Raw genomic sequence first — 14853 nt, 5'->3', positions numbered from 1 at the left:
AAGGAATGAAGGGAGGAAAAGGGGAGGGAAGGAAAGATTAAAAATTTAAGAGGAAAGGAATGAAGGAGGGATGGAAAAAGGAAAGAAGGCAGGGATGAGGAAAAACTGGAGAAAAGGAAGGAAAGAAAGAAAAAAGAAAAGAGGAAGAGAGGAGGAAAAGAGGAAGGAAAGGGATGAAGGGAGGAAAAGGGAGGAAAGAAGAAAAAATTGAGAGGAAAGGAATGAAGGAGGGAAGGAAAAAGGAAATAAGGCAGGGCGGAGGAAAAACAGGAGGGAGGGAGGTGAGGAAGGAAGGAAAATAGGAAGAGGGAAAGAAGGAAGGAAGAAAAATAAAGGAATGTAAGCAGAGAAGGAATTGGAAAGAAAGAAAGAAAGAAAGAAAGAAAGAAAGAAAGAAAGAAAGAAAGAAAAATGAGAGGGAAAGAGAAACAAACGGAATTAAGGGAGAAATGAAGGAAGAGAGGAGGAAAACAGGAAAGAAAGGAATGAAGGAAGGAAAAGTGTGAGGGAAGGAAAGAAGAAAAAATTAAGAGGAAAGGAATGAAAGGGAAGAAAAAGGGAAAGAAGGAAGGGTGGAGGAAAAACAGGAGAAATGGAAGGAAGGAGCAAAATAAGAAGAGGGAATAAAGGACGTACAGAAGGAAGGAAAATAGGAAGAGTGAAAGAAGGAAGTACAGAAGGAAGGAAGAAAATTAAAGAACGGAAAAAACGAAAGAAAGAAAGAAAGTGCTGTGTCGACGTTGAGGGATGAATTCACAAATAACTCTTTTATTAGATGGAAGCATGTGTAATAATCTTTGCAGGTGTGTGTGTGTGTTTGTCAGTACGTCCAGTCTAAGCCTCCCTGAGCCCCATGTGTGAGCTACAGTGACATAATGAGAAATCTCTCTGGAGGTTTGGCTTGACTGGGTTTAGATTACACACCCCAGCTATTGTTCCTTCTATCTCACCCTCTCTTTCTTAGATTCTCTTAGGAGAGTGTATAGCATTTAAAGAATCAATCACCTCCATACTATCAAGGGGATGATATGTCTTTCTCATATAAACTCGCACACACACACACAGCTCCCACTATAGAGTGTATCTTGCAGTCACTCACTGTCTCACTGTGTTTGCTGGTGGAGATGCTGTATTGTTCCCGGTGGAATATCACTGTCAAGTGCACGTAGTCTCTGACCACTCTGCTCATCCCTTTGCCTCTTTTAATTCCCCCTATCTTCCTCTCAGTCAGGACAGCCTACGCTTTAAATTCTCAGCCTCTCAGAGTATCATATTTAACCAAGCACATCACCATTCACCAGCAAATCCACACCATCCTTTCATCACAGCAATCCGGGCCTCTCAAACTATAGCTCTGACATAAAAGAGTGCAAAAAAGATAAAGGGAGATTATTCAGCCCCATCAGCTCGCTTACTCCAACCCTACTCAGATTTGCAATGATGGAGAAGAGCGAAAGCACACTAACTCAAACTCATTAATAGCCTTCGGAAACATATGCAGGCACGTATACGCTCACACAAACGTGTTTTTTTAAAGAATGAGGGGGAGTGATGTTTAACCTACACTGTTCGATTTTACACTGCAAGTTACATATGATCCATTTTTCTGTAGGTGTGAGAGAATGCAACGTTCTTCTACTGTAGAACTCCATCTAAATGTAGCTTCTGGTATATTTGTCAATGTAACCGTAGAGGAAAGGGGAGATAAAAGTGCAAGACTGCAGCAAAATGAGAGAAAAAAGGGGAAGGGATTGACTTTAAAAACACTGAGCTGGAGCCCAGGGTAACTTCTGATAATTTGCCTCGCTTTCTGCTTACATTTTCCGTTCCCAACCAATCATTTCGGTGGGAGAGAGGGCACATTTACTGATGCACACGGACAAGGGCGCACGCACACACTTTTCTGCACTCCACATAACCTACTGTTAATGGTTTTTAAATGGTAATTTTGCTGCAACAACAGAACTCGTGCTGTTCTCAAACTCCTCGTCGCGGCATACTAATACAAGGCTGGAAGCAGGTAGGGCTGAGCAGATTTGCAGTTCGGCTGAGAAGGTGTCCGCTGGTGCTGTAAATAGCGTAGCAGACACATAGCTGGAAGCGGCTTCGGTTTTAGTTTATTATTATCAGAGCTCGTGAATTATGCTCAGCTGTGAACAATGTCGCCGAATATTCTCGGGCAAAAGAGGTCCGGAGTTTTGAGAGGTTTAGATTAGCTTGGCCGGGAGGGGGGCGGAGGCAGAAGCAATGGACCCTGATGCGCTGCCTCGCTGCCTGGGGGGACGCATACGAGCAGCGGGGCTCTGTGATCTCAGCACACCCTGCCATTAGAGACGCCAGCTGTGTCACACACACACATAGAAAAGAAGAATATGACAAAGACAGAAGGAAAGAGTGATAGGGAGAGAGGCAAGGAGGTAGAGAAGAAAAACTAAGAGCCTTTCAGAAAGGATGATAAATGACTCGTCTCACTTCACAAGCTTCCGCTCACTTCCTCCTGCCTCTATTCAATAGTGTGTTTTTTTTTTATCAAAGCATAATCTGTGAGGATAATGCTGAGAGGCAGCCAGGTCTCGTTATATAAGTGCAGTGGATCACATACTGACAGCTCAAGCCCCTCTGCACACACAGCGTGGAAATCGCCCTGATAGTTTTAAACAGCCAGCCGCAACGAGACATTACAGCACAAACTGGGGGGAAAAATCTGGTGCAATAAAGCAGAAGGTGTTCAATTTTTACTGTATACCGTTCTCAGGAGTAGTGGCCAGTGGGGTTTAACAGCAATGTAGAAGTAATAGAGTTTCAAAGGAAGTGTAGGGGGGTGCACCAGTGTAGAAATCGCAGGATGGCCCTGGGGTCTAATAGTCACGTAAAAGCCACTGTCCTTTCTAGACCTAATACATTCTATTTGGGTGGTTCGCTGAATTAAATCTACACACACACACACCAACAACATGGTGACCATGATGTAATTTGAATATAATCTCATCATGTCAAAGGTCATCTTGAGTCAGCGTGAACGGATGTGGCCTTTCGAACAGGAGAGGTTAAGGATGTGGCCCCGGTGCTTACATAAACACAGCCCCCTCTATGGCCCCTAGAAATAACACAGAGATGCATGTATTCAAGCATAGTCAGCGTAACGGGAGGCTGAATCGCTGGTCGCTAAGTGATTATGGTGCAGCCAACATTATGCTCTCAACATTTGCACTCTGCATAATGCATCTGCATAATGTTCACAAACACCTCTTAAAGATAGCATTTGCAGCCTGACCACATAATTGCGCAAGTAGACCTCCGCCATTTACCATGAGATTACAAGAGCATGATATTGTTTATTATGCGGAAATCTCGACACACAGAAAACAGAAGCTCTAGGAATGAAAGCTTACTGGATGCTACAGCTGAGAGGGTGAATGTGACAGTCGAAAAAGCTACGCACCATGTCCTGCCCGCAGGGGGGCGTGGGATCTGGCGGCAGGCACGAGGTGATGAGGCATATGTTGAGGGACGTACAGCTCCCCAGGCCCCTCTGCCAGAGCCAGGGCTGACCCCAAAGTCAGCGGTGGCAGCCAGAGAGCCAGGCGCAGGTTGATGCGGAGCAGGATGGAAGCAAGACCTCCAGGAGCCCCGCTGGGCCACAGACGCAGCATGCTACCGGAGTGCAAGGACTTTAAAGAGGGGCGTCCTCAAACCACCTGGCAACCCATGTCCCGCTCAAGCCTCGGATCCTGACCATGCAAGAGCCCAATCGCTGATGGAGAGGCAGAACAACAGCACGTGCTGAATCCACATGGAGAGGGAACTTCCACAGAGTTCTCTGAGGTATGGACTGAAAAAATATTAGGGACACTTCAGATAATGATCCTGGATTAAATTCCGCTCCTCATGGTATTCAAAAACACAAAATCCTGCAGGAGAAAAAGGAAAGAAACCACGGAATCCGAGTACTCCAGTAAGGTAGGCGTAGTGGTGTATTGGAGAAGAGGGAGAAGAGAGCGAGCAGCCTTTGTTACAGACCTCCCAGCAGTCCTGGACTTTTCCAGTGCACTCTATCGCCTGAATCCCAGCTGTATCCCATGAAGACAAGGCTGCATCCCTCGTTATCCCCGTGGAGAGAATAGGAGAGGAGCAGGGAGACTACCAGAAGCGATGGCACACACAAGACGAGATCGCCGCTGCAGCATTTAACTCAATACAGAGTGCCTCTCCCCCTCCCCAAACGACAAACACACTCTCTCACACACACCACACAAGAGCTGCTGCTGCTGCTGCTGGCTGGCTGAGACCGCACTGCCTCAGAGGAAACATTAGCAGACACACCAAAGGAGAACAGGAAGAGAGACCCAAGAAAGGGCAAGAGTGGTCAAGTGGTCCTCATGTGAAAAGGTTGGTCAGAGTTTCTGAAAATGTCAGCATGAAGAAAGTCCTTGCTCTTCTCTTACTTGTCACAGCGCCTCTGTAGCGGAAGCGTTCCTAAGCAGCATGCTTAGAGGAAAAGACCCTCTGAATGTAGAGAAGGGGAAACAGAGAACGGTGAGGCTTCGCTGAGTTTTCCTCCCCCTCTTTTTTTCTCTCCCTCCCCCTCGATCATCGGGGAGGCGCGTGCAGCTGTGGAAGGGGGGGTCTCGTGTCTCGTCCTCCTAATCGTTGTTTCTCTCTTCCTGTCTTCGTTTCTCCTTGACAGAGGGGTGGCTCGAAGAGAGTGTGGGCTCCCTCTCCCTTCACAAACTAGTCAAACCTTGATATACTCCTCCCTCTTCGGCCATTGTGTAGCTGTATGAGTTCTCTTACTGGAAGGACAGTCATTGGGTGCGTTTCAGCACCACGGACAGCGCCTGCCTTGATTCAATAGCATTCTTTCTTTGCAAGATGCAACAATAGCTTCAAGGCTTCAAGTAAGGCTTAATATATAATAATTTTTTTTTTTTATCTAAATCTAAGTGTTTTATAGTTTGACATTTTGTTTTCAATTAAACTAGCACAATGGTTGTCAACTGATTTTGCTTCAGAACCCAAAATTGGTGGTGATTAAAGGGTTAGTTCACCCAAAAATGAAAATTCTGTCATTAATTACTCGCACTCATGTCATTCCACACCCGTAAGACCTTCGTTCATCTTCGGAACACAAATTAAGATATTTTTGATGAAATCCGAGGTTTTTTTTTTTATTCCCCTTAGAAAGCAACGTAATTACCAGATTCACGGTCCAGAAAAGTAGTAAAAAAAATCGTTTAAAAAGTCAACTTGACTGCAGTGGTTCAACCGTAATGTTATGAAGCGACAAGAACACTTTTTGTTCTATGTCAGAACGCCGACTCCGTATTGGCCGACGCATGCGTGTGATGCTGACGCAGGAGCGGGCCAATAATGAGCCAGCGTTCTGACACAGAACCTGGAAGCGATGAACATAAACAGCGTAGATATTGTTGAATAAAGTCATTATTTTTGGGGGGTTTTTTGGGCACAAAAAGTATTCGTGTCGCTTCATAACATTAAGGTTGAACAACTTTAGTCATGTTTAACAATGTCTTCACAACCTTTCTGGACCTTGAATGTGGTACTTACATTGCTTTCTATGGGGGATTAAAAAAAAAAAACTCGGATTTCATCAAAAATATCTTAGGGGCCATTTACATGACACGTTTTCAACTAAAAACTGAAAACTTTTTAATGCGTTTTGGCCGTTCATACACGACAATGGGTTTTGGTGGCCTGAAAATGCAAACTTTTGAAAACAGGTTTCAAAGTGCAAGTTTTAAGTTTTTGTCTCCATGTAAACAACAAAAATGTGAATCTGTGAAAACGGTGAGGTCATGCACATGCACATTACATGTTCAGTCTATAGTGTTTTACAGCGTTTTTAGTCATCGCCATCTAATGGCCTGTCAGCAGAAAACAGCGTTTTTAGTCATTTTCATGGATTCGTATGAATGGGGATCGTTTTGACAATGGTGTCATCTGTATACGGAAAACTCAAAGGAAAAACTTCTCCGTTTTAAGCATATCGTTGTAGTGTAAACATACGCTTAATTTGTGTGTTCCGAAGATGAATGAAGGTCTTATGGGTTTGGAACAACATGATGGTGAGTAATTAATGACAGAAATTTCATTTTTGGGTGAACTAACCCTTTAATTTTACGGTTTTTGAAAATGAGGGCAAGTCAGGCAACCTGATCATGCTGCCATCTGCCTAATTTGTCTAGTTTGTACCAAGTGACATGCATGATAAGTCAGAATACTGCTTAGATGGATGCCCAGACTTTGACATCAACAACAAAAAGACACTGGAAACATTTTCTTAAAGGTACAGTTAACAAAATTAAAAAAAAAATAAAAAAATAGAGAAATTCTGTCATCATTTATTCACCCTCATATAATTCCAAATCAGTATGACTTTATTTCTTCTGTGGAAAACAAAAAAGATATTTAGACTGTTTTTGTCCATACAATTAACGTCAATGGAGTACAAAACAACACTGAACCCCACTGGCTTCCATTGTATGGACAAAAAACATACATTATTCCACAGGATTGGAATGACTTATTGCCTTTGCATGAGCATATGGTTAGCATGTTAGTTTTTGTTTTTTTACCCTGCTGTGCATGACTGGTCACAATCCACTAGTTGAGAACCACTGGTCTATTTGAAGACCCAATCTAGTCTAAATAAGAAGTTTAAAAGAGTCATCAGTCAAACCACCTAAATCTCTGTTTTGTTACTCTGATGTTTCACTAACAAACAAAAGGAAAGGGAAATTAATTAATATAGTGACTGTCAGTTTCAACCTCTCCCTAATGTGGGTTATGGGAGGAAGTCTGCAGGTGTGCTTCTCCATAGAGACTCCAGTTGGAGTGTGAAGAAAGATGCTCTAAAAGTGACACTGGTGTCATCTCCTCTCGCACAAGGAGATCGTTCCTACTCCCTCCTCTCAGCTTTGAGCATCGTTAGCACTGTATAATTAAAGTTGACAAAGCCGGGTGATCAGAGCCGCCTCGCCAGGGGCTCAAAGACAGACTCCAGCAGGAGCTGAAACTGCTCTGTTTGGAAGACAATTTTATCACTGTGACTATAGCAATACCCAGTGTTGTACATAATGAAACATCACATCACAGCTCCAGAGGTTCGCAAAACAATTTGGAAACCAGACTGCTGCATTCATAGTGGGTTAATTGTTCTCTGCGATATAAAAAGAATGTGAGAACCCCGCCTGCAAAATGAGCGTGCGTTTCATTTTCTGTTTACAAGGCTGCCACCTAATGGTGAAGGCTGGGTATTGCTTTAAGCAGAGGACCCTTGCCATTCTCCGGCAGTCACATGTTTGAGCCAATCCATTTCTTTTTTCAGCTGACCTCAAAAGCAGATTCAAAGGAAGTAGAGCATGTTTTAATACTGCTGCTTCCATTCTGTGGAGGAAAAAAGGTTTCAAGTATTTTAAACAGTAGGGGACACATGAATGGAAAGGTCTGTTTTTCCTTCCTTCCCTTTCGTTTCGCTCCAGCTTTTGTGTCGAATGTTCTGTTGTTCTGGCCTGCTTTTTTTTTTCTTTTTTTTTTTTTTATAAAGAAAGGAAGAATGATTCACAATGTAAAAAAGGGGACAAATAAATAATAAACCTCACAATCATATTCCTCTCATTTTCCCTCTCTCTATCTATCCATTGACTACAGGAAGCATGAATCAACCCCCACCCATGATGCTCCAGTAACCGATTGGATATTGTTTATTAAGAAACAAGATCTTTGATAAGCAAAAAGCTAATTAAAAATGAAGCACGTCTTTAAACACATATTGTTCGGTTAGTGAACAGACGAGTGCGTCGCAGTCATAAATAGCGCAATTCATCAGATGTAATATCGCATTTCTCATGTGAGAATCATGTTATCTCTTCACGTTTTTCTCTATAGCTGTGGTCATTTTTTAATCACGTAATTCTTACAGCTATTATCTGCGCTCTGCGTATTTAATAGGATTTACTTTCAGTGAACAACCTGACATTTGTCTTGGCCATTCCTTCCATGCTAGTTACAGTTTTTGAAGTGCTCTTTGATAACCAGCTCATACCAAACTGCTCGATAGTAGACATACAAATCTGAAATGTGAGTCTATGTTTGATGAGACTAATGGACAAATACCCCAATCTGACCCAACACTCAAAGTTAACTTTTGCCACAAATGCCAGTAATGAAGAAAATATACCAGCCTAATATTACAGGTCATGAAACCATGTTTTTTTTTGTTTTGTTTTTTTAAATATTAACAATTCAATATTCCTACATTTGTCATTATGAAAATTAGATACTTTTTTTTTTTCTTGCATAAAAGTAGAAAAAGAAAATTTACTAGCCTAATATAACCTACAGGCCATGAAATCATATCTGTATTTTTATTAAAAATATGAGTATGAATAATGAATTAAAATTTGCATACATTTGTCATTATGAATATTAGATTAACTAGTTGTTTTTTCCTTGCATATATATAGAAATTAAGAAAACTTACCAGTCTAAATATTTCTTATGAAATTACAATTAAATGAAATTATATTTTGTGTTATTTCTAATAAAATATTTATGTTATTAATCAAAAATATTACTAATAATATTATTAATCTAATCTAAAAACATGAAGATCATAATTTTGTTAATATTTGTATTTGGTGGATTAATGCAAAGACTTTTCTTCAAATGTAACCCTGGACCACAAAATCAGTCATAAGTCACACGGGTATATTTTGTAGCAATAACCAACAATACACTGTATGGGTCAAAATTATCAATTTTTCTTTTATGCCAAAAATCATTAGGATATTAAGTAAAGATCATGTTTCATGAAGATATTTAGTACATTTCTTACCATAAATATATCAAAAATTTATTTTTGTGAGTGGATATGCATTGCTAAGGACTTCATTTGGACAACTTTAAAGGCGATTTTCTCAATGTTTTGATTACTTTCCAGATTTTCAAAGTAGCTGTATCTCGTCCAAATATTGTCCCATCATAATGCAATATACATCAATGGAAATCTTATTTATTCAACTTTCAGATCATGTATAAATCTTATAAATCATTTTTTTTTTTTTTTTTTTTTTAAATTGACCCTTATGACTGATTTTGTGGTCCAGGGTCACATATGTTCTTAAAAAAAAAAAGTAATTTAACCATGTATTATATTGTAATCACATATAAAAAGTCACTGGTGAGTAACTCTCCATTTTCACTCGCATTTGGCGCGTGGCAAGCGTTAATTCTGGAACCTGCACCCTCCCCTGCAGGAACATGCGTATTGATCAGTGTGTGTGAGTGAGAGAGAGCGAGCTTGCATTAGAAGTAGGTCTGTAGTATGTGCAGTGCAGGTATTAAGGTGAAATGGTGTGTTTATGTCCAGAGTTTGTGAGCCTCAAACCCAGGCTTTACTCTCTGCCACTATGCTCAGACAAAGCCTCTTTTTCTTTGCACTGTCTTCACGGCCTGATGATCACTGGGCTTGGGCTTCTACATGAGCCTATGTATGTGTGTGCGCATGGGCATATGACCGTGCAGGAACATTAATATAGTGTGCACATATACTGTCTGTTCATTGCACAAATAAGTGCACAGTAAAAGACAGTGATTCAGTCTGTAATCATTAACCCACGGACCTACATACAATAACAAATGTGAAACGTGAAAATCCACCAATTTATTTCATTTATCAATCTGAATATCACTGTATATATATGGGGTGGGGAGAAAATGTGTTTCTCTTTATAATTCTAATTAGGTAGCAAAAGCGATGCTATCTTCCTCTCCCGTTCTCATCTAAAAACACACACTGAATAGATTCCAGCGAGGTGTGGGGATGCGGATGATGTAATGCAAGCCGTCTATGTGGTTTCTTCCTCCTGAACAAAGGCGGGCTCTTATCAGTTTGGCAAACCCGCAGAATGGATTAGCTGTGCATGGCTTGAGCCTGTAATAGATCTTCTCCGTAAACCATCTCAAGGACTTTCACTCTGCTTCAGATTCCTGGCACTCAGCACTTTCACAGGCAACAAGCACTGGGGCTTTTCACACCAAATTCAGTCAATCGCTCTTCTTGAGATACAGCTCAATATTACAAACCCATTCATAAATGCCCACGCACACAAATCCAAGAACACTTGTTTCCCCTAGATATAATTTAGATCCATGAAAACAGTCTATTAAGTCTATTTTTTTCCTCATTGCAGTATATTGCAATATATATAACATGGCGCAGATCCCAACTATGCACTGTCCACTAACCCCCTCTAGTGGTGTAGCAGAAGAATGCACTATTTTGGCAGCATGCATGCATTAAGTATAATATGACTTTGTTCAGAAAGGAATACAAACGGAACACTACACCTACTAATGCATACATTTCTTAAAAAAAAGAATAAATGAAACAATAGTCTTTGGTACCAACATTGTCACAATCTCATCCATTTTGCATCTTGAATAAGTTATCATCTTGAAATAAAAACAACTTTTTTATAATTCAACTGTTTAAAAATATTTTTTTTTCAGTCCAATCAAAACGTTGGTCAAGTCACGCACAGTGCACTGAGGGATATAGTTTTCTGTGCAGTATGATCACTACATATATCATGTATAGTAAGAATATTATAGTAGATATGAATTTTACTGCATGCATAAAACAAGTTGATCTTTTATATTTGCTAATGTGTATATTGGCTGCAACATTGAGTGTGACAAATAAATCATAGGTAATATAAGCCATAATTTTATCTTAAAAGCAAAATAAATACCTTTTTTTATGCAACACAAACATATTATAAATGCAAAATAACTGTTTTTACTTCTGAGATGATAACTGCACTTATTCTCTGAATAAAACAGGTTATGTGACATACTACTTTTTAAAATGTTTATTGTTCAAAATGCATAAACACTGTTGCACAGTATTGTGCTGGGAGCGTGTGGTGTATTCTGTGTAGTATGCAGTACACAGTAAGCTAGTATTCTGTTCCAAAAATAGCCACTTTCTAAGGGTCACTGAGATTTCATTTTAATTCAATGAGACATGTCACATCTGATGCATCAGTAGAATCTCACATCTTTTGATCTCAGTCTTTGTATTAAGCATAGTGCATGAGGTTTGATTATAAATTGGTGTGCGTGTTTATTTTTCAAATTTTACATATTCAATACCATTTTCCAAAAATATAATAGTCATCAAACTGGCCGATGTTTTTATAATAGAATAAATAATAGCAGCACAAGTGCTCTCATCCCCTGACAAACCAATTTGGGTGGTTCTGGATCAGTGCGTTGGGTTTTTCTACAGTAGTTGAAAAGCAAGAGAGCTAATAGACTCACGGTCATTGCAGAGCGGCCCTCCAAATGATGTCATGCTGCAGTCGCAACTGAACCCCTCCCACTGCTGCAGACACACGCCCTGATTGGAGCAAGAATCCTCTTGACAGGTAGTGCTGGGGCCTGAAGAAACCGATGACAGTGTAGAGAGAGAGAGAGAGAGAGAGAGAGAGAGAAACAAACAGAAAGAAAAAGAGAAGGGTATATAAATTCACAAGCCCCTTACAACATAAAATCAAGAGTAGTGAAAGGCTTTTATTGCAGCAGAAACAGCCACACAGAACCATCCCATCTGCTCACTCCCCATAGTTAGGACAAAATCTTCTTGTTTTAACTACACTCTTTAGGGATCTAAATTGGGCAAAGAAAATACAATATAATATATTCAAAATGCATACAAATGTGGTACATTCAAATATAACTTCTGTAAAAGAAGATTCATGAACCATGGTGATCACTGAATTAAGTCCTGTACAAAACAGAGCTTATAAGGTACACTCAGTAATTTTTTAGTTTATGTTGCACAGGCTAATAATAAGACTACATCCGAAATCACATACTCTCTAAGTTTGTACTGCATTTGATGAAGAACTTACTTCATCACTGTTAAAAAGTACATTCTAAAATTATGCATATGTTTAGTATTAATAGAATCAGGACATGTTGTACACGAGTATGTTGACAATGACATATGATGTTAGCTGTGTCGCTGTTTTCTTCCATTTACGAATAGTAAAGTGTCCACTAGATGTACGCCGGGCAGTTTTATGAATACCATTAAGACATATTCCTCATTTGACCAACTGCTTTTTGTACAATACTGTATATTAGTAAGGAAGTAGCCATATTTAGATGCCCTGTTAGACTTATACTGACTCCTAGTGGTTTAGATGTACACTACTGTGTAAAAGTTTGGGGTCAGTAAGATTTTTTTAAAGGGTTAGTTCACCCCAAAATGAAAATTCTGTCATTACTCGCCCTCATGTCGTTCCAAACCATGCCATTCCAAGACTTTCATTCATCTTCAGAACACAAATGAAGATCTTTTTGATGAAATCTGACAGCTTTCTGTCCCTCCATAGACATGACTAACACTTTGACGCTTCAAAAAGATCATAAAGAGATTGTAAAACAAATCCATATGAATCGAGTGGTTTAGTCCAAATTTTCTGAAGAGGCTCGATCAACAGATTTAATTTAGGCTTTTATTCACATATAAACATTGAAACTTTTCTGTCTATGGAGGGACAGAAAGCTCTTAGATTTTATCAAAAAGATCTTCATTTGTGTTCTGAAGATGAACAAAGGCCTTACGGGTGTGGAACGACATGAGGGTGAGTAATTAATGACAGAATTTTCATTTTTGGGTGAACTAACCTAACCCAATGTAATAAAATAAAAAATAGTTTTATGTTTTAATATATTTCAAAAGGTAATTTATTCCTGTGATGGCAAAGCTCAATTTTTAGTCTTCAGTGTCACATGATACTTTAGAAATCACTCTAATATGCTGATTTTGTGCAAAAGAATTATATGCCGCTTAAAGTTTCGTGGTAACCACTTTTTTTTTTTTTTTTTTTTTTTGGATTCTCTGATGAATCTGGTGGATTTGTAATCTATCCTTGCTTAATTTTAATATCAATTTCTTAAAAATTACACACACACACAGAAAAAAGTATTATTTTGTTACTGACCCCAAACTTTTGAATGGTACTTTAGCATTACACAAAAAGCAAATATCTGTAGTAGATGTCATTGCAGAAATGCGCTATTTGTCAGTCATGATTAACTTATTCCACAAGAAAAAGTATATAATAGGTAGGTTACCAAGATAAATAAATCTTAACATGTCTGTCCCCATGCAAAATAAATCGACTTGTATTACACTGATATGACAGAAGTGTTCGTCTCATGTGAGTATACATGATTTTTTAAAAAGTATTATTCATCTCATTAAGTGTAAAACTTTTTTAACAACAGGGTTAAAAAAAAAACAAACAAAAAAAAAAATCACTGAGTGTGCCTTTAACCAGTCTCATTACTCAAGAAGACATTAAATGTGGACAAGTGACTTGATTTTAAAGCGCAATCCAAGCATTGCACCAGAGGCTCTATTGGCGGTAATGTGCAGTGTATTGGCTGCAGTAATAATACAGGCCCCCGTGTGATAATAACATCTGCTCCTAGTATTGCTGAGGTGAGTTTAAAGCAGCAGCACTCCCTGGGGGCTCGGGGCTGTAAGATAAATGGGGGCCGTCTGGAACAGCTCATTTTGTGTTCGGTCTACAGAAGCGAAGCGACGGGGCGACGGGCCAGGCATATTACAGCCTGCGGAAACACTTCTGTTCTCATTTCTCTCATTACTTCAGCCGGCATGTAAAACAGGCCCCTGGCCCTCAAACGCTCCCTCCTCTCCATCACTCAGCCATTTGGCCAATCAGTCGCACATTTGCGGCTTGGCCACTTGACTCGGAAGTGAAGCGAGTCTGGCAGGGAGAAGGAGGAGGAGAGAGAGAAACGCTACGACAGCCGCCGGTGCGATCCAGATGAGCGCCGCTCCTCCTGTCTCACCTGATCTGTCTGAGCGAAGCTCATTTAAAGTCTCGGGCAGAGAAACAGAGGGTTGGCTCGTTCCCCCGATGAGATTCTCTCAAACCGAGTGTTATATATCTGAGCGGAGTAATCTGGCTTCGAACTCACGGGAGAGATTCCCTAACCGCTTGGGAAATTCCATCTAGTTTTAAGGCCCTTATCGGGGGGTAAAGGCTACAGACTATTTCCGTCGCATTTTTGTGTGGAAGGACTTGAGACTGCATGCAGTGGGTGGGGGGGAGGGGGGAGGCACTGTCGGAAGAGGAAAGGGGGACACATGCCTCCAGTAAACAACAGAACAGATGTACGCTCCAATGAAAAGAGAAGTGACGGGTAAAGTGAGGGACACAGGACACTCTGAGACATTTTAAGACCGGGGGGCTGTAAATACAAGGTGTGCGGAACGTGCTTGTATTTACGGTGATGGAGTTACTAGAGCGGCTGCTGGGCAAACGTGATCTACGACATCAGACGGTCACACTGGAGGAGGGGAGGAGGGGGCATCAGTTAAGACACACATACTGTATGGCTATCTACCTTGCAAGTCAGCTTTCAGCAATGCAACTTTTGTCAGCCAAACGAAAAAGAAAAACAAAACAAAATATATAAGATGTTAGTAGAGGCACTGGAATGTCTGTGATTATAACAAATTAAGTTGTTAAAATGTAAGGGAACAGAGAGAGGAAATAAAGAAAGTAGATGAAAGTAGACAGAGACCCAGGGGAAAAGAGAGGTGGAATTAGAGATGGCAAAAAAAAAACAAAACAAAAAAAAAGAGTCAGTCAGGAACAGACATGAGAAAAGCCAGTAAGCGTAGGTTTGGTTTGAACACAAGGACATTTTTCAGCCATGATTATACCCTAAATGTGATCCCAAAATGGTTTTACTAAAAATTAATATATGGATTCATAATCAAAA

General features: G+C 40.1%; 1 protein-coding gene across 1 annotated transcript in view; it reads right to left on the bottom strand.

Moving 5' to 3' along the window:
• nrxn1a (neurexin 1a) overlaps positions 1-14853 on the bottom strand; it is a 207716-nt gene that overhangs the window by 55538 nt on the left and 137325 nt on the right. Inside the window, 1 exon segment of the mRNA XM_048171554.1 lies at positions 11347-11466. Within this exon segment, the coding sequence (XP_048027511.1) occupies positions 11347-11466 (120 nt within the window).

The sequence above is a fragment of the Megalobrama amblycephala genome, linkage group LG20 (assembly GCF_018812025.1).
Source record: "Megalobrama amblycephala isolate DHTTF-2021 linkage group LG20, ASM1881202v1, whole genome shotgun sequence".
NCBI lineage: Eukaryota > Metazoa > Chordata > Actinopteri > Cypriniformes > Xenocyprididae > Megalobrama > Megalobrama amblycephala.
Note: the sequence above shows the minus strand (reverse complement) of the source record. Positions and strands in the feature narration are given on the sequence as shown.